At 44.6% G+C, this 23,564-nt stretch overlaps 1 protein-coding gene across 18 annotated transcripts in view; it reads left to right on the top strand.

Annotated features, from left to right (window-relative positions):
* Positions 1-23,564, top strand: part of KIAA1217 (KIAA1217 ortholog) — a 703,089-nt gene that overhangs the window by 652,637 nt on the left and 26,888 nt on the right. For 13 of the 18 annotated variants that reach the window (XM_027594700.2, XM_027594699.2, XM_027594709.2 and 10 more), the window contains 4 exons: positions 3,052-3,156; positions 3,679-3,728; positions 10,536-10,702; positions 22,945-23,120. In XM_027594700.2, coding sequence (XP_027450501.2) covers positions 3,052-3,156; positions 3,679-3,728; positions 10,536-10,702; positions 22,945-23,120 — 498 coding nt within the window. The remainder of the gene's footprint in view (positions 1-3,051; positions 3,157-3,678; positions 3,729-10,535; positions 10,703-22,944; positions 23,121-23,564) is intronic. The other 5 variants (XM_027594707.2, XM_027594698.2, XM_027594696.2 and 2 more) reach the window with 1 other exon arrangement.

Raw genomic sequence — 23,564 nt, 5'->3', positions numbered from 1 at the left:
TGAAACCAGAAACACTTTGATGATTAAATAGGAAGGGAAAAGATTTCTCATTACCATGTGTCAAAAGAATTGTATTTTTGTCAAGTGGTTTTGGCCGAGGCAGTGGAACACGCGTGTATGGTCACGTGCCCTGGCCATGTGCAGGCCCCGCTGTTCCCTGGACAATGGGGGAGAGTTGGCCCCCCTCGGCCATCAGGCTCAAGTGTTCTGAATGCTCAAGGCTCTGACAAATCATGTCTCCTTCCCGGTGGCCCCACCAGTGACATAGCCCAAAGGAGGTCACACAGGGAGTGTTCACAACCATCCTCAGAGAGAGAAAGGGAGAACCAAGTGTGTGTGTATAGCACCGAGTATAGGGCTTCGCTCCAGAGCATCCGAACTCTTATTCCAGGCAGTTCTGTGATTATGTCAACATCATGTCTGATGAGGAAGGAAGAGTGGAGGGAGATTTGGGTGTCGTGTTTGTCTGCATCCTAAAACCACTGTCCGGGGAAGCCCATGTGAGAAGCCAAGTCCCCATTGAGCTGAGGACAAAGCCAAAGGCATGTATGAAGCCCTATGGACGCCCACATGGAGAGGACCCATGGTGACAAGTCAGTTTGAAGAGCAGTGTTCTGACCCTGGAATGATTCAGGTGGTTTGCTTGGTTTTTTAATGCTGTTGCTCTCCTTTGTTAAACTGGGTCATGAAAGCTGTTGACCAGAGAGTGATCAGAGAGACCACTGACTGAGCCCTCATCAGGGTTGCACCTAGAGCCAATGTTGGAATCCCTTCTGCCATTTCCTCCTGTCGGATTCTCATTGGTTCTCTATAGTCGTCGATTTACCTCGTTCTCAACATTACTGTCGTCTGTGTCTGGTTAGGTTGTCACCGTGCCTTCCTATCCCACACTCCAGCTTCACAGACTCCTTTAAGCCATTTCCTAACCAAAGCTGCCTAGACTCTAAAAATGTCATGCCACTTAAGGAAGTAAGGGATGAAGGGAGGGAGGGAGGGATCCTTTGCATTTGCCTAGGATTGAATAAGAGCAGTGAACTAGTACCATCCCAGGGGCCTCCGAATGCCCCTCCACTCGGTCATGAGCTTGACTCCAGCATTATGGTGGGAAGAATGGGGGCACTAGGCAGCTTTCTTCGGGTGCTCAGCAGATCTCCGGGGGTGCCATTCATTTCCCAAGAGCCCATTTGTCTAACTCTGTGTCTCCCACATGGCAGGCAGCATGATCGACCACCACCATCTTTTCTTTGCCCCTTGGGTCTGATAAACGTGGGATTTCCATTGGAAGTTTACTAACCTGATTTCTTGATTAGAATTTCTTACTAAGTTCTCTGTTTGGCACATGGACTGTCTTATGGCAGAGAGGAGGCCAAAAGCACACGTAAGACTCAAAACACTGTGCAGCTCAGAAGTTTAGCCTTTACTACTCTGCCTGGAAGCAACTGGAAAGTCACTCCATGGAATTTCCACTCTATTTGCAATTTCTTCTCCCCCGACCAGTAGAACAGAGAGATCATACTATTTATTTAGCGTGTCAGTTGGATATTTTTTCCTTACTGTGTTCACAACCTGCAACTATTCAGACTGCATGACTTACATCCAAGAAACTCAAGATTGTGTCAGACCATCCGTTTTAAACTAACGAAAATGCATGGAATTGTGAAGTCAGAAACTCATAATTGTGAAATTAAGCTCAGTGTCTCATATGGCACTAAGGGTTTTACTCGCAAGGCCAGAAGTTTGTGTACAGACAAAATTACCCTTGAGAAGTTTGAGATACAGATACATCATCTCTCAATTAAGTCCAACTTAACCAGTTATTTTTTTTTCTAGTGAAAGAACAGACTGCCATGATTTTTTCCATGGGGTACCAGATAAAGATGTTGGCTTGTGTTTAAAAGCCACAATGTCTGAATATAGTCTTTGTAGTACAGGAATCACCATTGCTAACACTCCCAGGGGCCTGTGGGGTGGGGGCCTGCGGTGAAGAGTGGGGTTACTTCTCTGTGGAGCCGACCCCTGCCGTGACACCTGCTGAGGGGTTACACTGGCAGTTGAGGTTCCCCCCCCATTCAAACTGTTCTCCGCTCTCTCCCTTGTTCTAAACTACCACATAAGCGTAATTGAATTCACATGCAGTGACATTCGTGCTGCCCACTCACCCTCAGTCAGGAGAGTCACTATGTTGTGGTGGCGTTTTTATCACGTGATGAAAATAATGGGCATAGTTCTGCAAAACTGCCATTGTCCGGGACACAGAAATGTGAGCCTATATGAAAAGCCAAACTAATTGTGCTGTAGCCTCAGAGAGCCCTGAACAGAGAGGCGCAGTATCTAGTACCTAATTGGGGGGATTTTTCCCTTGTGTCTTGAGATGGTCAAGTTGTCAGGGATATTTGTCTTCCTGCTGGATCCTGTGAAAGCCCCCAGGTTAAGGTACCTATGACGTTCGATTGAGCATCTCCTTCCCCCAAGTCAGACAGTGATTCCAATCCTGTTTTCCCTTCGGAGACACCCATTTGCATCGCTCTTGGGCTATGAAACAGTTAGCACTCCACACTCGGCAAACATCTCCATCACTGACACCAAAACCAGGCGGCAGCCTCCCAGCCGACAAGGACAGCTTGGAAGTCTGGGCCACCGGGCCACAGCCTAGCCTAGGACACTCCTCTCTGGTGCCAGAGAGAAAATTGCGACTGCAGAGCAGAAAGTCGCAAAAACACTCTGGGCAAACAGAGTCCTTTCCGAAGGAGGCACTTCTCAGTTTCCAGGAGGCCTGTGCTCACTCGTCTGTCTGGTGTTTTTTGTTTTTTTTGTTGTTGTTGGTTTTTTGTTTTTTTTTTCAAGGAGATCATTGGGTTAATATTAAACTCTGATCATCGAATCTTGAACCCAGCAGGGATTTGTAGGCTCTTCACGTTCCGCGAGCCAGGATGGGGTGAACTTTGGCAGCCTACCGGGTGGTGCATTTTATAACCCTCAGGTGATCATTCACCTAGACAAACCAGTCTGAAAGTCAATATAGCTTTAACAAACCATTCTCTTGTTTTACAGAGAGAGGATGCAAGCCATGGAGAAACAGATTGCCAGTTTAACTGGCCTTGTTCAGTCGGCGCTTTTTAAAGGGCCCATTACAAGTAATAGCAAAGATGCGTCTAGGTAAAAAGAAGAAAGCAAACCAATGAAAGATAATTCAATCTGTTTCTCTTTAATCATGACGATAATCCATTCATTCAAATCCGTTTTTCTTGTAATCATTTCAAGGCTGACAATATCCCCATCTCTATGAATCATGGTTTGTTTGTTTGTTTGTTTTTTTCCTTCTGGTAATTCTTGGTCGAAGGTAACGCTTTGGCCCAAGAAGGGTAAACGGGCTTCCCAGTGCATGTGGCTTCACGGACCACCGCGCCGTGCCTGCGAGCGCCATCCACCCGTCTCCACGTCCGCCCCATCTGAGAGTCATGAGCGCTGCTCAGCTGCATTCCACCCGCAGTGGCAGATACACACCTGGGAAGCCTCTTCCCATCCTGGCCAGTAGTGATGCTGATGCTTAAAATACCCTCATTGCTTGATACCATCACTAGCTGCTACTAATTGCTTAGAATAGTGAATGGAAGGGGCAAAAAAAAAAAAAAAGCATTTTGGAAACTGTCTAGCTGACTCTCTTTTTCTTTTATTCAGCGAGAAAATGATGAAAACCACAGCCAATAAGAGCCACACAGATAGTGCAGGTAAGTGTTCTTCAGAGCCTCCATGGGCTGCCTTTGATTTGCTTTGACTGGTTTCCGAGCACTGAACCTCTCTCTAAGTCGCCTAATTGGTGTGATTGCAGAGGCTTTCTGGATAACCGCCCCCCCCCCGCAAACACACACCACCACACCTTCCCTGCTTCATGCTGAAATTCCAGACTAGTCATTAATTAATTCAGAGGGGGCAGGGGTGTGGCCTAAGCCCTTTGGTCCTCTCCATTCAGTCTTTAGTCATTCATTGACTCTTCTTTCATTTATTACATATATGGCCCTGCATCCAGCAAATATATATGTGCCTGGCACAGGGCAAGGACAGTGGGCATCATTCAGACAGGGCTGCCTGCCTAGAATTCCTGAGGCTGCAGGGGAAACAGATACAGAACAAGTAATTATATGTGGTAAGAAGGAGTGCAGGGTGAATGTTTACCCGACAGATCCAGCCTAGACCGAGACATTGTCATGAGGAAGTGACAGGCTGAGGCCCGAAGGATGAATGGCACTACTTAGGTGAGTGAGGGAGGAGGAAGAATCACGGGGGTGGGGGTGGGGGGGGCAGGGACGTGTGTGTAAATGCCGTGGGAAGGAATTTAGATATTATTCTAAGTGCAAAGTGAAGCCATTGGAAGGTTCTACGGCGAGGAAGGACCTCAGCCCACCTAAAGAATGGGAACGAACCGGAAGGGAGACAGTGGTCGAGGTGGGAAGAGAAGGTATGCTTGGACCAGGCCAGCTTCTTAAATACCAGCATTCCCCCCCCTTCCCCCCCCCCCCCGCCAGCAGAAGAAGCCCCAGGGATATTCCCAATGGAGTTCACCAATATCCAGGTATATTTGATGTCTGTCTTATGCGGCAGGCTCAAGGCAGGCCTCCTCTCAAGAATATGAGATCTTCCCTTGTGTTGGATTAGAAATAGAAATCATTACCAGGGACATGTTCAGCTACTGAATTACACAGGAAGCATGTGGCCAGTTGGGTGAAACCCCTAATTTGGGGAAGCCACAGCATGTTACACAGCATGGTGGAATGGACAGAGCTTGGGGCTGCTGCTGAGACCTCTGGTAGACCTGGTTCCGCCCTAGCTAAGGACAGGCGGTTCAGCTGTGAAGCCAGCAGGGCTGGGCATCCAGCGTTTCCGGTCCTCATCGGGTTTGTTGGTTTACTTAGAAATCAATCAGTGACCTTGGCTGAAGCCAGAGAATTATTTCGTGGAAATTGCTAAACTTGGCTTCAGACCAGTTGCCAGTTTATTTGGGAGATGTTTGTTCATTCATTTATTTTCTCATCTATTATGAACGTACGGCAGGCGGGCGGGGGGAGGAATCTATTGAATTCACAGAAACTGAGAGTGGAAAGGTGGTCAGCCAGGGCTGAAGGCTGGGGGAAATGGGGAGGTGTTGGTCAAAAGTGTCAACTTCCAATTAGAAGATGAACAAGTTCTGGGGGATCTAATATTAGCACAGCATTGTGATTATAAGAGAACACTTCTCAACTCTATACTTGGAAGTTGCCAAGAGAGTAGATCTTAAATGTTCTCACCACAAAAAGGAAATGGCAATTATAGGACATATGATGGGTGTGTTAGCTAACACTACGGTAGTAATCATATTGTAATATATAAGTATATCATCAAATCAACACATAGTACATCTTAAAGTTACACAGTGTTCTATGTCAATTATGCGTAATAAAGCCAGCAAGAACAAAGGGTGCCTACTGAAAGCTACAACTTTCCATGCCTCTGGATTCTATTCTAGGAATACTAAGTACCCATACCATTGTTCTTTTTTTTTTTTCAAAGATTTTACTTATTTATTTGAGAGAGAGAGAATGAGAGATAGAGAGCACGAGACGGAAGAGGGTCAGAGGGAGAAGCAGACTCCCTGCTGAGCAGGGAGCCCGATGCGGAACTCGATCCCGGGACTCCAGGATCATGAACTGAGCCGAAGGCAGTCGCTTAACCAGCTGAGCCACCCAGGCGCCCATTGTTCTAATCAAGATGCGCACGCTCTTTTACATTCTCCTTTTATTCCTTTTCACTTTGGGTGACATCATCATCATAATCGAGGGAAACATTTCGTGAGTGTCTCCTATATGCCGGGCACTGTTCTGGGTGCTTTTCATGCCGGAACGCATTAACTCCTGATGCATCTTCCCTGGATGGATACAGTTGTTATTCCCATGTCCAGATGAGAAGACTAAACGCGTGTCCGCACGTAGGACACACACCCACATGGTCCATCCCCCCCACCTGTCACTTTACCTCATTCTTTTGTGTTAAGGTGCCCCAGTCTCTTTAAAGATACGTAAGCTGTTTCATTTCTTTGTTGTAAAAAATTTTGTAATTGTCTCTTTTGGAGCAAGGGGAAAGGAGCAGGTGTGATATCCTTGGGATGTAGTTCCCAAAGTGGAATCAGTAATTCCAGAGGGATGAACTTGAGTAGCATGGGCAACATGCTGCCAGTTTTCTCCTCCGCAAGGGCTGAGCCGGTTCGTGATGCCACCGGCAATGGCACATGTGTCGTTCTCCATGTCCCTGCTGAGTTGGGTCTCTCTCGTTCTCATGTGTCACAGCTAGACGTGGTCCACGGGGCTTTCGTTGCCATAGCAGCCTTGTACAGTGCACAAAATGTATTAATTCTTCCAGAATCCTAGGAAGTAAGCTACCAGACTGATAGTATTATTCTCCTCCTGTAGACAAGTCCATGGAATTATAGAGAAATCAAGGAGCTCTTTGGGCCAAGGGTAAATAAAAAAGGCAAAACCAGATTTCCTGTTACTTTAGGAATATTGGGTTTACGGTGGATATAAGAGGACAGAAGAAGCATCCCGTTTCAAAGACGTACCACGTCTTTAAGGAAGATGCGAGCCACACCGCTAGTGGGAGTCACGGCTAGTACCGCCAGTTCCCAAGCCTGTGTTCTTTCTATCATGACAGGATGCATTAAATTCACATCAAATTTGCATTAATGAGATTTCATCTTACAATGTACGTGACCTAAGGCAGATCTGGGAGGAGAGAGGGGGAAGGGCAACGTGCATAGAAAGGAGTGAGGTTGTGCAGACTCGTCTGGGCATGCTGGGAGCAGAACGCGAGCGCCTCCCGTGTGGGTGTGGAGAGCACATCCCAGCTCCCGTGCATCTCGTCTGAAGGGGAACTCGTTTCACACTCAGGGTTCCCACCCACTGAATTCAGCTCCGTCCTTAGATTTCGGGGCCCCTGCCTCTAGACCTCAGCCCATTGCCACAGCCTCAGCTTTTCCACTTGCTGAAACTCCCAGGTGAGGACAGGAGGCTGGCTGAGGCTCCCCCTGCCCACTCTGCTCAGGGAAATAATCAGAGTTACCTGCACTGGGCAGGTTCTCCGTGTGCCTCTGGGATGAGCAGTTCACAGGTGTTAGTTCCATTGGCCTACACAATAGCCCATTGACCCACTTTACAGATAAGGAAACTGAGAAAGAGGTCACATTACCTACCCAAGGTCACACCACTAGGAATTGGATCCTGAGAATAATTTCCAAGATTCTCATTTAAATAATTGAGTGGATAATCCCCTGGCTAAAATTAGGCCTCCAGAGACAGCAAGTGGGTTAGGGAAGAGCAAGAGAAATAATGACTTTGACCTGCTTATAGAGGAGCCCCGGGTCAATGTCAAGGTCTTTGTATGTGCATCTGAAGAGACCTGGATGCTGGAGACAAAAGATGTGGGAGATGTTCGCAGTGGTCGTAGTAGAAGCGACCTCCCTGGAAAACATGTTCAGTGAGAGGACAAGCTTCCCAGGAAAACACACCAGGATTTAAAGGACTGGCTGAGGAAGAACTGAACAAAAGACTATGTCCAAGATGGAGCAGCAGAGAGGTAAAAAGAATGGAGATAGGAGAGTTTAAAATCAACTGAGAAAGAAGGGAGTGAGGGACAAAGCCTCGCGTCACACCAAGGAGATGATGTCAGGTCGGCCCCGCATCTGTTGGGTTGACAACTGACCACTGACTGTCTTACAAAGAGCCAGCCAGTGAATGATGGAGTTAGCAACTAGATGTAGTAGATTAGATGGTGAAGAGATTTGACAAATGAGTGTAGATTCCGTAAAGAAGTTTGGTGGCGAAAGATAACTTTGTAAAACCAGTGATCGGCATTCAGCTCTAACAGATGGTATGTTAGATTCAGGTCTCTTGTTAACGTGGAAGGTCTGAGAGGTGCCCTGTTGCTCTCACCGTGTGAAGGAGACAAGGGGAGGGGCGCCTGGGTGGCTCAGTCGTTAGGCGTCTGCCTTCTGCTCAGGTTGTGATCCCAGGGTGCTGGGATCGAGCCCCGCATCGGGCTTCCTGCTCGGCGGGAAGCCTGCTTCTCCCTCTCCCACTCCCCCTGCTTGTGTTCCCTCTCTCGCTGTGTCTCTCTCTGTCAAATAAATAAAATCTTAAAAAAAAAAAAAAGGAGAAGAGGGGATATAGAAGAAATGTGTGCCTTCCTTTGGCTGAAGAACAGAACAGTTTTTTTTTTTTTTTTAAGATTTTATTTATTTATTTGACAGAGAGAGAGACAGCGAAAGCAGGAACACAAGCAGGGGGAGTGGGAGAGGGAGAAGCAGGCCCCTCGCGGAGCAGGGAGCCCGATGCGGGGCTCGATCCCAGGACCCTGGGATCATGCCCCGAGCCGAAAGCAGACGCTTAACAACTGAGCCACCCAGGCGCCCCCAGCAGAACAGTTCTTAATACCAAATGGGAGGTAGCTAGCGAACCCTGTGTAATTTTCACTGGAGAAATACCTCGATGGTCTCATTTGTCGTGCACCTGATGTCGTATGCGGTCAGTGCGTGCGTGTGTGCGAGCATGCATGTGTGTTGGCGTGCACGTCCACCCTCTGCCTGTGGGTGTGAAGCGATGCTAAAGTGGCCTGATTCTGAAAGGAAAACTTCCAATTCATTGTTATCGCCCTCGGAATCCTAGATCTCGAAGGTGCTCGTTAATTTTGACATGCTGCGGTTACTGGGAATGTGACTGGATGTTCTCTTACCAAAGACCTTCACAGTTGGAGAATATTCTTTGGGACCATTGCAGAGATGGCAAATCTTGCTCTTCTGGGGGTGATTTCGATTTCAGGGGGAGCAGCCAAACGTTGGTCAGAGCCGTGCCCTGTGATGATAGGAGTGGCCAATTAGTTCGTACAAATAACAAACAGCTCTTTGTCTGCCCTGTTGGGGTCCCTTTGGAAATCCTTAAAATGCTTGCGATTCTGTTCTCCTGACTGCCCCATGGGGGCCGTGAGAGGGCTGGGAAGCTGGTTCTCGGAGGGTGAGGAACTTGGTGTACCATCGGCACCCATCGACATTGCTGGGAGCCAGTGAGAGGACAGCTGTGAGCACTCCCTGGCTCGTAGGCATGCCAGCAAGCCCCCGGCAGCAGGGCCACTGAGGCTGGCTGGGCTGTGTGCGCAGGGGAAGGATTTCCCTGGGTGCTGAGCCCAGATGGAAAGAGAGGCCACTGTGCGTTTCCACTTTAGAGTATGCAAAGTAGCCACGGGGTTCAGTCCTGGAAGGCCTGCCCACCCTATTGCAAACCTTCCACTTTGTCCTTTACAGAAAAGAGAGCTAACCAGAAGAGGGTGTGTGCTTGTGTGTGTGTGTGTGTGTGTGTGTGTGTGTGTGTGTAATGTAAATTCAGAGTCTACTCTGGAGGCCTCTTGCGGAGAATTCCATTGTCCTATAAAGACAATGGCACTTCCTTTTGATTCCTCTACCTTGCCAATCCTGTAAGTGCTACTTGGGATCTTTTGGAGGCATTTTCTGAAGCATACTTGGTCGAATCAGGCCCTTCCCAGATGGACTTATGATATCGATGAGGCTTGCTTAAGTTGGACCCAAGGAGCACAAGTTTATGGCAGCTAGAAAACTATTTAGGAAGAGTTTCTTTCTGCTGCCTTTTTTGATTCCTCTCCTAGAGAATTTTTGAACCATGCTTGATTTTCTCACTAAAGGAGATGTGAGCAGAAGTCCTGCTTCCTTTGGTCTGAAAACCCAAAGGGATTCATGAGAGTACCCCATTCTTATTACTTTCCCCTCGGTGATGGGGCTGAATCTGCCCAGAACTAAGTGCATGTTCTCCGGATACATCTGCCTGCAGGAAGTAGTCGTGGAAGCACCCTGAGTTAGGTCCCAGACTTAAAGAATTTATTTTTCTATTATAAAACTACAGATATTCAATGTGCAGATTTAATAATGCAAAAAGTCGTAATATAAACATATAAAACTCGGGGCGCTTGGGTGGCTTAATCAGTTGGGCAACCAACTCTTGATCTTAGCTCATATCCTGATCTCATGGTCATGAGTTCAAGCCCTGCAATGGGCTCCATGCCTAGTGTGGAGCCTACTTGAAAAAAAAAAAAAAGAATATATATATATATATATATATATATATATGACTCATGGAATACCACCAGAAAGAATGTTAACACTTTGTTATATATACATCTAATCTTTTCTGTGCAAACTTGTATACTTAGATAGATAGATAGATAGATAGATAGATAGAAGTTAGCTTCCTTAATGTGGCATACTGCTCTGTGTTCTGCCTTCCACAACATGACATTTACAGACTGCATACTCTAACCTTGCATGAATGTTCCATAATTTAAACCCAATTCTTTTTTTCTTTTCTTTTTTTGCTATTTAGAGGACCAACATAATTAAAAATCTTTTTTCATACTGAAGGAGTTACCAGTAATCGGGATCGGGATGGGACTCAGAGCTTACACTTCCTGGGACACTTAGGTTCTTGGCTACTCTTTTCTCCTAGGAACGCTCCATGTTTCTGGAGGCAAGACTCTCGGCGCCCTGGAGTCCTCGGGGCCACCCAGCCAGCCCCTGCCTGCCAGCACCTCAGCTATACACATGAGCCTGCTTGACATGAGGCGGAGCGTGGCCGAACTCAGGCTCCAGCTCCAGCAGATGCGACAGCTCCAGGTACCCACCGAGTTCCGTGCGGACAATGTCCTTTGTCTTAGTTCCCCAGAATCTGCTTTCTCCCCCCTGTTCACCTCTGCCAACATCCCTAGCCCCTCAGCACCTTCCTGGGGCTCTCTCTACCCTTTGTTCCTAAGGGCAAACTGAAGACGTTAAAGAGGATCCCCATAAAGCCATGGTTTCCTCTCTCACATACATAAAATTGGTCTAGAGCCTTCCACCACAACTTGAGTCGATCTATAACCACTTCTTGAAGCTAGGCATGCTTTTACAAATGAAAAAACCATTAAACATCTGTTTTTCTGGAGGAGAGCTGGAAAGAGAGGAGCCTGTGGAGCATTCTAGTAGCCAGTTAAGACTTCCTGCTTACAAGTGTTTTGGCTCCTTGTCCTCCACAGTGAGTGTGCGCGAAGGTGTGCCAGGCAGCTATGCTGTCTTTGCAAGGAGCTATGATGTCTTTAGAAATAGGAATTTAGACGAGAAGATGAATTCATAAGGAAAAGAAGCCATCGTGGAAGATCTGTTGAGAAACACATCTGCATTTTATCTGGAGAGTGTGTTGCATAATATTTACCTTTTTCCATTGTTGGGGAATATATGAACTGCATGGGAATCGAAAGGGAGGTTTTGAAAATGACTTTTTGTGTCACCAGTCTTGGTGAATCTGTCCCATCAATCTGATGAAGCAGAAAAATGTATCAATGTGGTTCTGGGTATAAGGAGCTGGGGCCGTGCATTTCTTAATGAGATCGCTTTATGAGACCTTTATGAGATGCTTCCTGTGTCAGCCTCATGCCCCCTACCTTTGGGGCAGGTTGACCATCAGGGATGTAGTGCTGGCCTAGTCTACACCCGGGCATCTTCCTGACTTCAGGAAGCTCATCATCTAAACAGGTGGCGTCCTCAGCTCCCTTACGGGAACTGGTAAGGGAGGTGCAGCATGGAAAGGGCTTCCTGCCACAGTTTCTCTCTCCCTTCGGCTCACTCATGGCCTGAGCCCTACATTTTTCACCACCTAATGAAAGCTAAGATGGTGATTTCCTTTTGCCCTCTACGTGCCAGAGAACAAACAGAAAGGCAGCAACTTGAGGGCCCTGCCCTGGGGCCCGATCATGGATTGTGAGGGCCCTCGGTACACACCACACTGCTCAGGGCTCAGGTCCGCAAAGGCTGCTGTGTCTCAGGCCACACCCCAGCTACTTTAGACATCCCGCAAAGCCATTTCAGTGCTCTTCTGAATCGCGTCATCTCTGACGTTCCCCATCCTTCGCCATTTGCTTCTCCCTGCTTTGCATTTTCAAAGACCCTCTGCAGTGAAGGGAAGCGTACAGATCGGGCTGAGGGTGTGTGCCAGGGTGACAAAGTCCAATGCCCACAGTGTCCAGGCAGCAACTTAACAAGTGAAGGAAGGACAATGGCAGGTTGGCCCTTCTCAAGGAGAGTCACCGCTTCCTCCAGCCAGTTCGCAACCCAACGGCACTGGAGCTCAGGGCTTTTCTGGACATAGAGGTTTTATATGAAATTTTTGTATTCTTTCTAAAAAATGTTGGGAAGTAATTTAAAAACCAATGATTTAGTACCCTGCAGGTCAAACGACAAATGTGCTGGCCGGAATGGGTCTGCCGGGTCCCAGGTTCTTCCCTGGGATTTTTGGAGGGTAAGCCCCTTTTCACGCTGCTTCTGCCCATTAGTGCCACCTGCTGGCCATATGGAAATTATCGCTCCTCCCTGGACCCTCACGAGAAAAAGAATTCCTAAATCTTTGTGCTTTCCAAAGTGAGCAGGTGTTGGTATTGGGGGGGGAGAGGTGGAATTGATTTAGCCTAAGTACCAGGCTTTCTCTGAAGTGTGGCACATTCGATATGGAGGCTGATGTGTGTGGCCGTAGCAGCACCCTGGCCTTATTTGGTTCTCTGGCCGGTGAGGGGTTGGGGGGTGGTTCCCCACAACCCACCACTCTGGGCATACCTTGAACTGTGGTGGCTCGGTTTCAGAATCATCGCTCCTCAAGCAATGCGGGATCTTTGGTCAAGGTCTGGGAATGCTATCTTAACCACACAGGTTCCTTTATTGCCCCAGGATTGCTCAGCCTCTCTCGCTCTGGGGGTATAAAGAACAAAGCCGATGTGCTCTTGAGCTTTGAAGTTCGTGCAGTTCTAAAAGAGCAGAGGCATAGGGAAAGCTTAAACACTTTGTTTCCCAACTGGTGGCTGCTGTTTCTACCTTGGTCTTTGTATTTTCCGTGTCCCCATCAGCTTTCCCGTCTGGCAGGCCTCTGTCATTTCAGTCAGGGGAGTCTATCTATTTAAGACAAAAACAGTGTAGAATGATTAAGCCATCTCAGCACCAGTTTTCCTTCGGCATATGTGTTATACACTGAAAAAGAAGTGCAACTCCAAAGTGATTATAAGTCCAATAATGGAACTATCATTAGAGATATACGAAACTCTGTGGAAGAGTCTCCAAAGAACAAAAATTGAATTAGAAATTCAAATGTTCTTTGAACTGTGTTATAAAATAGTGAAACTGAATGAAATCTTTTGTGCTTGGCAGCCGGCTCCAGTAATTAGATAATTAAATCACTGGAAAATCCTAGACTGTAGAGCATATCCTATTTGAACATTTTATTTTCAGAATTGATGGATTATTCTCAGGAAGAGAAATTTGATGAGGACACAGTGGGATGGGTAGTTTAAATAGGGCAAAAAGAATGTCAAGGGAGGCAAAAGGAGCCTAAGCAGAAGATGAAGAAGACCGCTAAAACTCTCTTCATGTAATTCCCTGCTCTCCAATTTCACATGAATTATTGGTCTAAGAGAGTGGTACTCAATCCTGGCTACCTATTAGAATCACCTGACGCCCTTAACAAAAATATCGGTACCCGAGCACCACTGCTAGAGTCTAACTTCACTGTTGTGAACCAGAGGCCAGGCACTGGTGATTCTAGAATGTTCTGGGATAAGAACTGTTTCTCGTGGGTATTATGAATGCTCAGTCCTTGGAGATGCCTCTTAGAAATATTGAGATCTCAGCTATCACAAGGGGGAAGCAGAAACAGATGGCGTACCCACCACCCTGTAAGTATGAAAGACACACCTGATGACATCAAAACCCTGACTTCAGATGATGGACCCCATTCCCAGTGGCTAAGAGATGTGTTCTGTCCTCAGTTATAGTAGATACAAGAGCTGTATAGAACTTCCGTATTGTCATGTTCCCATTCTAAGGTAAAAGTTGGGTCAGCACTTAGCTGGCAACAATGGACAAGGGACAGGTGAAGGTCTTGTACCTAATAATTGTTTCTTTCAAAAGATGATTATCTTTATCCATTACCTTTTCTGGTGTGATTTAGAAAAAGCTTACTTTTCCTAAATGATGAGCTACATCTTTTTTTCCAAAATGCCACAGTACTTGGATTTTCCCAAAGTAATCCCATATCCACCAAAGTGATTGCAGTTCTGTCCCTGTCTGTGGGCTGAGGGGAGAGAGAAGCTTCTAGAAGATACGGTACAAGTTCTGTGAGGGCCAGATGAGACTTGCCCTAAAGACAGAATGGATATACCCTACTTCTCAAATTCTCACAGGATTTCCGCCCCCCCTTGGTTCCTATTTCCTTATTCTGCCTCCTGATTAAAAAAAAAAAAAATGGGGTTATTCTGAACCTTTAAGACTACTGAGAATTTGCTATGCTTTCCTAAGAGAGGAAGGAAGTAAAATATCAACATAAAAAAGAAACATAGCAGTACACGGAGACCTCGTATTTGAAATGATATAATTCAATACAGTTATCTTAAGGTGTCTTTTTAAATAAGATAGTGCCTCATAAAAATGTGCCAGAGTCTCATTTATCTTCTGACATCCAAAAAAGATGATCATGGGACTGTGCATCCCTGAGAAAAGCATGCTAGAGTTTGGCCTATGCTGAGCAGATCTATTTTTCCCTACTGGGCAAAAATAATTAATGGGACCAGTTCAGTGCCATACAATTCACCAAGCCCTGGATAGACCTTCACACAGAGGCTGTCTAAGATGGGGAGTCATCTCTCAGATAACCTGTGGTCGTGACCAAGTATCTTATACGTTGTTCCCTGCAGCCCAGGGAACTTAACCAGGTAGTCAGGAGTCATTCTGGGGTCTGGCTATCATCATGAAACTTCCTGATTTATGCTACAACTACGGTTCAGTGTCACTGCTGGACAGAAAATCAGTCCCATTATATGACACTGTCATAGTCTTAGGTTTTACCCAAGAAATCAGGATTTAGTATGTGAGGTACATGTCCATTTTGAGGTGGGTGGAATTAGTTTTAGGTAGTTCCCTAGTCTCTGGACATTGATAGGGACAAGTTATTTAATTAAATATTTAATGGCTAAGAACATTCTTTCTGAGTATTTTTATAAAAATGTCCAGGCATAGCGTTTATAATAAATTAGTATTTCCTGAATGAGAGGGTAACCATAACTGTGCTTACCTTCCCACTGTTGACAACTAGAACACTGAAAAATAAAAAATGTATATATATTAAACAACTATTTCTAGGCATTGGATAATAGACAACACAGGATTGTAACCCTTGGGAGAATAGAAACAAAGAAAGTGAAACCTACACTTGACTCAGCTTTCTGCCCCGGGGCACTTTCAGATCATGGTGTAGAAAGGAATGACCGGGCAGAGCACCGACCACCTAATTGAGAAGACAAGGTCAAACTGTAGAGAGCTGAAACAGTTAGAATTTGTGGAATAGAATACCAAATAAGAGGAAGCTCTGCAAAGAAAAGACTATATAAATCTGTGGTCTGTCATTGGATAATAAACCAAGCATGTGTAGTGAGAAAGACCACCGAGCCAGGCAAAAACAGAATGGGAGGCTCTAAGCTAAAAAGTCCCCAGAGCTCACACAGGGCTGGAAGATGTTCATACTTTGACAAGCAAGAGTCAAGAGGCTTCACTGGTCACCTGGGACATTCAGTAGAGATCAGAGAAGAACCGTGTTCCAGTCTTGGGACTAAACTAGTCCCAGAGTAAAGACTACCCTTAGATTCACCCTAACAAAGCTTAAAACCAAGTTCCTAAAGACCAAAAATGATACACAAGTAACTGAACCATCTGCCAGAGCAACTCCATCAGTAAAGGAAAACAAAATCCAGAACTGCCTGTCCAGCACTCAATCAAAAATTACTAGACATGTGATCCATACCCTTAAGAAAAATCAGTTGATGGAAAGCAGCCACTAATGGCAGGGATAACAAGAACAGTGCAAGGACTTTAAAGCAGCTATAATAATTATTCTCAAGGATTTAAAGAAAAACATGAACACAATGAGACAAGAAAAGGAAAGATATAAAAAAAAATCTAAGTGTAACTTTCAAGGGCTGAAAAACACAGTATCTGAATGGACTTAATACAAGATTTATTATTGTCAAAACAAAGTCAGTCAATTTGAAAACATAGCAATAGAAACTGCTCACACTGAAGTATAAAGAAAAAAAGACTGGAGAAAAATGAATCAAAACTTAATGATTTGTGGAACAATGTTAAGTGGTCCAGGGAAAAGAGAAAAACATTAGAAGAAATAGTGGCTGGAATTTTTCTAAATGTGATGAAAGCTGTAAATCCACAGACCAAAAAAGTTCAACAAACCGCCAGGGGAGAAAAAAAGGAATTAATAGGAAAATCTTAAAGGTAGCCAGAGGTGGAGAGGAAAAAGACACCTTACTTACAGAGAAATATAAATAAGAATTAACACCCACTTCTCCTGAAAGACAGAAGTTAAGTCTGGAAACAATGGAATGACATCTTTACAGTATTGAAAGGAAAAAAAAAAAAAAATCCAGAAACTAGAGGACACTTCCCAACTGGTTTTGTGAATCCAGCAATATCCTAAGAGCAAAACCAGTCAAAGATTTGCTGTGAGAAAAGAAAACATAGACCAATATCCCTCATGAAAATATACATAACAGATCCTTACCAAAATATTAGCAGTTGAATCCAGCAATATATAAAGAGGATAATATATTATCCTGGTTTTTATCCTAGGTGTGCAAGATTGTTTTAATATGAGAAAAAAAAGAATCAATGTATTTAACCCTATTAATGGGAAAAAAAATCCTATCATTTCAATAAATACAGAAAAAATGTGACAAAATTCAGTGCTGATGATAAAAACATTCAGCACTCTAGTAGAAAGACACTTCCTTAACCTGATAAAGGGTGTCTGAAAAACCTACAGAAAACACAGCTAATGGTGAGACACTACACACATTTCCCATAAAATCAGAAACAAGAACGAGGAAGGCTGCTCTCACTTCTATTGAATACTGTATTGAAGATCCTAGCCAGTGCAGTAAGGCTCGAAAAAGAAAGTAGGAAAGTAAAATTGGCTTTACTCACAAATGACATGGTTGTGTATATATAGAATCAAAAAGACTACAAAAATTGCTACCAGAAATAAGTGAATTAAAGCAAGATCACCAGAATCAAGGCAATATGCAAACATATAAAAATGTTAGTACATACAATATAAATCCATGCAGTTGATTTATCCACACAATGGAACACCATGCGGCATTAACAAAAATGAACTACTAAGACACTCAACACCACACTGGATCTCAAAAACTACATACTGAAAGGAGAAGCCACACCCACGAGACTACATATTGTGTCATTTCATGTATGTGTCCGTGGAGAAGAAGAAAAACTAATCTTTAGGGACAGAAAACAGATTGGTGATTTGTTGGGGCCGGGGGCTGGGGGGGACTGGTTGCCAAGGGTCATGAAGGCGTTTTCTAGGGTGATTAAAAAAAAAATGCTGTCTGTCTTCTTAATGGTGGTTACATTGGTTTATACATTTGTCAAAATTCACTGACGTGTGCCCTTAAGATGGGTATATTTGATTGTTTGTAAACTATCAAATATAGGGGTTTTTAAGTTAATTGACACGTAGGTATCATTGCTAAGCAAAAATACATGTAATAATATGAACTGCTAATGACTAATTTATTTGAAGCATTTAGAGAGAGGTGTGGATCTGCATCTTGCCTTCAGCTTGGCATTTCACACAGTGCCGGATGAACAGGGGCGTCCTGAGTCCTGGGGACAGTGGCCAGAACATCAGGCAGGAGGGTGGGGGACTAGAGGAAAATAGAAGGAGAACCTGTGCCCATGCTCATTCCTTCACAATTAACGCACCATTGCCTGGGGGGCCGGCACTCTGCTATTCCCTCCAGCTGGCTCTGGTGAGCCCCTCCTTCTGGAAGGAGGATCATGTAACCCAGAGCTCCAGGCAAACCTCCTCTTCAAGTGGAATAATTTGTATGCAGTCTGCCATGTTACCAGTCCAGTAACTCGAATATTACATACAGTTGTGTTCTTCTGCTAGGTCTGTAGGCTTATGAGTAATGTTCGATTGAGATTCATGTGTACGGCCAATATGTGGTCGGTACCTCTTGTGTGCCAGGAACTGGGTTTGTGGCTGGGAATAAAACAGACAGGTCCCTGCCTTGTGAGAGGAGCAACTTGGGGTGCTTGAAAAATTACCGGGTTGAATTAAAAACACTCGGTTCCCACCCTGATTTTGCCCTTAATTACCAAGGGACCCAGAATAAGTCACGTGACCTCTCAGGGCTTCACTTTGCCCATCTCCCAGATTTCAATTTTAAGAATTTTAAATATTCCAGTAATAATTTCCAGCGTAATAGCCACTGTGAATACCCACTGCTAATGGGACCATAACTTTTTTGGAGCTTGTCTGTGAGATTTGGCGGGAGGGTTTGGGACACAGAGCTGTGTACAGAGCTCGTGGCATGGTGACATCATCTATCCATTCGAGAGTCCTTTTCTTAGGCCATAACGCTTACCCTTTGTGGCACATCAGAATCATCTGAGAATTTGAAAGAATTCCCCATGCCCAGGCTGCACAGTAGACCAATTAAATCAGAATCTCTCAGGGGGATAGGACCCAGGTGTCAGTCACTTTTCAACACACTTAATCATCTACTTATTTATCCCATGCATACCTGTGACCCTGCATCCCCCCACCCCTTCGAAGGAAATAGCTCCGCAGGATTTGACCCATGGCACTGAATTTAAGCGCGTCATTTTGGTAGCTGTCAATGTTGCTGTCAGAGTAGGGCAGGAGTGAGAGCTGAGTCCAAGGCATATCTGAGCCCATGGGTCAGCCCTTACATCTACCATCGAGGAAGGAATTTCGGATTCTTCTTTGTTCATTATTATCAGCATTACTGCCTAATTCATGCATTTATCAATATTTATCAAGTACCTGCTGTGAGCGGCCCTGGGTCCTGGAGACTCTGTGGAGAGCAAAAATTAACGACATGGAGGAAATTGCAGGTGCAAAGTCCCTGTGGCAGAAGGGAGACCAGCCAGTCAGAAGGACAGAAAGGACGGTGGTGTGGCTAGAGCAGGGATGGCCGGCTACCTGTAATGTGAGGACACGGGTGATGTGGGAAAGGGCCAGACTTCCCTGTGCTTCATGGGCAGAGCTGTAGCTGCAGAGAGCAAGGGAGGGACTCGCCCTCCGTGCGTTGTTTCCATACATGGTGACTTTCTGCAATATCCTGGCTGTTTTTAAGACCACAATAAAAAGACATTATTAGCAAAAGCAATGAGGGCATAATTATGAGTCATTCAGAGGAGGTAACCCAAGAGTGGCACATTTTTATTTGGTTCCCTCCCAGACAAAACTGCAGGCCCCACCCCCGGGGCCAGGTTTGTGCCAGACCCTGTGATAAGCACTTTATTTCCTCACTGAATCTCCATTACTGGCCTATGAGATATGAACGATGATTGCCCCTTCTTATGGATAGACACAGAGAGATTAATAAGTTGCCCGCGGTCACATGGCTACTAAGGGGTAAAACCAGAAACTGGACGCAGGCAATCTCTTTCTGGATGGCCAGGTAATCAGTACAGAGCTGGTGCCTGAACAGGATGGTGGCTCTGCTTGTTGCTGGTTTTGAAATGTTTTATCTTTATTCAGCAAAACTGGACGACATAATGAAGTGTTGAGTTGAAGGTAGCATGAGCATGGTCAGATGGCATTTGAACAAATAATGAACAAGACGTCACTCCCCAGGAGGTATGATAGTTGTCCTACAGTCCATGAAACCAGAAAACAAAAGAAACCAATAACAGCTAATTGAAATTTCAGGGAAACTTCAGGTAGAATATAATAGGTATAATGTAACTACTGTCTTTGAGGCTGACTGAATAAATTCACTTGTTGGATATGCTATCAGAAAACTGCCCTGCCCCAGAGAAATACTTAATAACAGGACTTAAAAACAGGATTCAGGTATTTGACTAGATTCTTATGAAGCCAGATGCAAACCACAGATCGTATACTCTCTGGGGTAAGAAACAAGAGTGCTCTGGAAAATTATATGGATATTGTGGTATTACGCATGCAAGCAGCCTACATAAAATCCAGGGAAAGATAGTAAATTGCCAAGAGCCTTGAGCTCATCTGGAATCATTATCATTGCAACCATCAACATCAAGTACCATGTTTTAGTGGCCTGTGATTACATGATATTGGGTATATGGACCTGTATCAACAAGACAGACACAGATTCTCTTTTAACTGATACACTCAAATAGTCCAGAGCCAAATCTACATTTGTTGAGTACCTATTCTATATCAAGCAGTATCTTCTTTAACCCTCAGACTAGCTCTGGTAAGGGAGGTGAATCCTCATCCTTAAAGATAAGGAAATGGAGACCAAGTGAGGCTAAGTAACATGGCAAAGTCTCATAGTAGCCAGGGTTTGAGGTTTGATCCAAAGTGGTACCACAAAAGACCCTGAATAGCCCAAAGCAATCTGGAGAAAGAACAAGGCTAGAAGCATCACACTCCCTGACTTTAAAATATATTGCAAAGCTATAATAATCAACATGGAATGGCATTGGCATACAGACAGACACATAGATCAATGGAACAGAATACAGAGCCCAGAGAAATGGTCCCACACATATATGGTCAGTTAATTCATGATAAAGGAGCCAAGAATATACAATGAAGAAAGAACAGTCTCTTCAATAAATGGTGCTGGGAAGACTGAACAGCCTCATGCAAAAGAATGACACTGGACCACCGTCTTACACCAAACACAAAACTTAACTCTAAAATGGATTTAAGACTGGAACATAAGACCTGAAACTATGAAATTCCTAGAAAAAAACATAGGCGGTAAGCTCCTTGACATAGGTCTTGACAATGAATTTTTGAAACTAACACCAAATGGAAAAGCAACAACAAAAAAAATGGGACTACATCAAAGTAAACAGCTTCTACACAGCAAAGGCGACCACCAACAAAATGAAAAGGCAACCTACTGAATGGGACAAAATATTTGCAAATCATGTATCTAATAAGAGGTTAGTATTCGGAGTATGTATAACTCAATACCAAAAAAAACCAAACAGTCCAGTTTTTAAAAATGGGTAGATCTAAATAGATATTTTTCCAAAGAAGACACAGATGACCAACAGGTACATGAAAAGATACTCAACTCTGTTAACCATCTGGGAAATGCAAATGAAAACCACAATGAGATATCACCACACACCTGTCAGAATGGTTGGTATCAAAAAGACAACAAATAAAAAATGTTGGCGAGGATGTGGAGAAAAAGGAACCCACATATACTGTTGGTGGGAAAGTAAATTGGTGTAGCTGCTGTGGAAAGCAATATGGAGGTTTCTCAAAATAAAAATAGAACTACCATATAACCCAGCAATTCCACTTCTGGGTATTTATCTAAAGAAAGCAAAGACAGTAACTCAAAAACATATATGCACTCCCATGTTCATTGCTGCACTATCTGCAGTGGCCAAACTATGGAAACAAAAGTGTCCATCAATGGGTGAATGGTCAATAATACTGTCATAATAGCGTATGTTGACTACACTTACTTACTGTATTGAGCGTTGAGTGTATAGAATTGTTGAATCACTGTGTTGTACACCTAAAACTAATATAACATTGGATGTTTACTTCAATAATAAAAATTTAAAGAGAAAAATAAAAAATTAGGTGTGTATATACCATGGAATATTATTCAACCATAAAAAAGAATGAAATCTTACCATTTGTGACAATGTGGATGGACTGTGAGGGCTTAATGCTAAGTGAAATGAGTCAAATACCTCATTTGAGTCAAATTGAGAAAAACAAATACCATATGACTTCTCTTATAGGTGGAATAAAAAAAAAAAAACTCATAGATACAGAGAACAGATTGGTGGTTGCCAGAGGAAGGGGTGTGAGAAATGGGTGAAGGGGGTCAAAGGTTAAAAAAAAAAAGCCTTGGGGGCACCTGGGTGGCTCAGTCAGCTAAGTGTCTGCCTTCGGCTCAGGTCATGATCCCAGGGCCCTGGGATCGAGCGCCGCATCGGGCTCCCTGCTCCACGGGAGGCCTGCTTCTCCCTCTCCCACTCCCCCTGCTTGTGTTCCCTCTCTCGCTGTCTCTCTCTGGCAAATAAATAAATAAATAAAATCTTTAAAAAAAAAAAATCTTGGAGATCTAAAAGACCAAGTAATAAGGGTATTTCAGACACTATGATGGGAGGAGGCCAGAGTAGGCAGGAAGAAATATTTTGGTGCAGGGAGTACCTCTCCTAACGTTACAGATGTTCTCCTAACACCATAAACCATATTCCTAAACGTTCCACTCTTGCAGCTGAAGTCTTGCACAAAGGAAGAGAAAGTGATGTTTCTAAGGTCACATGGGTTCAAGGAGGGAGGGTGCGTTGGGCCGCTGGGTTCTGCGTTATCACACGCTCAGTTCTGTGTCTCAGTTTGGGGCTTGCAAATGATTCCCAGGCGCATTTACAGATCTACAGAACCATCCAAAACAAGTGCTTGGCTCTGAAGCTGGTGCTTTCAGCTGCTCCCTATAAAAACATGTCAATGAGAGTTTATGCTTGATGTCCATGAGGCACTGACCAGAGTCTAGAAAGGCTCCCTTTTTTTTTTTTTTTTTTTTTTTTTGCAGACAGAGACACGAACGTCTGGTTGTCAGTTGGCGTCCAAACCTCAGATGGCGGTTGAACTAGGGATATTATATCCAATTGTCCCTTCCTTCCCTTTCTCACTGCAATAAATACTCAGCTGCAGGGCTGTTTCCCCAGACCCGCCTCTGAAGGAAGACTCAGGCAGTCAGCTGTATACTCCGTCAGGCCGGCGCAGCCAATTGAGGTTGATTTCTTTTGTCCGACAGCTGCAGAACCAAGAGCTGCTGAGGGCGATGATGAAGAAGGCTGAGCTGGAAATCAGTGGCAAAGTGATTGAAACAATGAAGAGGCTGGAGGACCCCGTACAGCGACAGCGCGTCCTGGTGGAACAGGAGAGACAGAAATACCTACACGAGGAGGAGAGGATCGTCAAGAAGCTATGGTGAGTGCCATGCACCTGTTGCGTGTTGCTGACGACGAGGCCCTTCCTCCATGGTGATCTCTCCTGTTCTCTTTATTGAGCACTCACTGTATACAAGTTAGAGTTCTGCCCATTCTGGGCATCCGTGGACCCTTAGCGCCCCTCCATCCAGACCCAGAAAGTTTACCTGCGCTCATCTCTTTAAAAGCCTGAGCACCATGCTCCTGTGTAGGGCTCAGCGACACATCAGATTGAAGGAAGCAAATGGCAAGACCCAGTGGTAAATGGGAAGTCTGCCTTTAATCTCAGTAAATGAAAACTAATAGCCAAAATAACAGGGTTAAAATTATCTTCCTATTATTCAACTGTAGTTAGAAGCGCAAAAGAAGAATTCAGATGTAAAGTATGTCTGATCCAGGAATGAAAGATGCTTCCTTGAATGTTATCAATCTTCTGTGAGGTTGT

The sequence above is a fragment of the Zalophus californianus genome, chromosome 9 (assembly GCF_009762305.2).
Source record: "Zalophus californianus isolate mZalCal1 chromosome 9, mZalCal1.pri.v2, whole genome shotgun sequence".
NCBI lineage: Eukaryota > Metazoa > Chordata > Mammalia > Carnivora > Otariidae > Zalophus > Zalophus californianus.
Note: the sequence above shows the minus strand (reverse complement) of the source record. Positions and strands in the feature narration are given on the sequence as shown.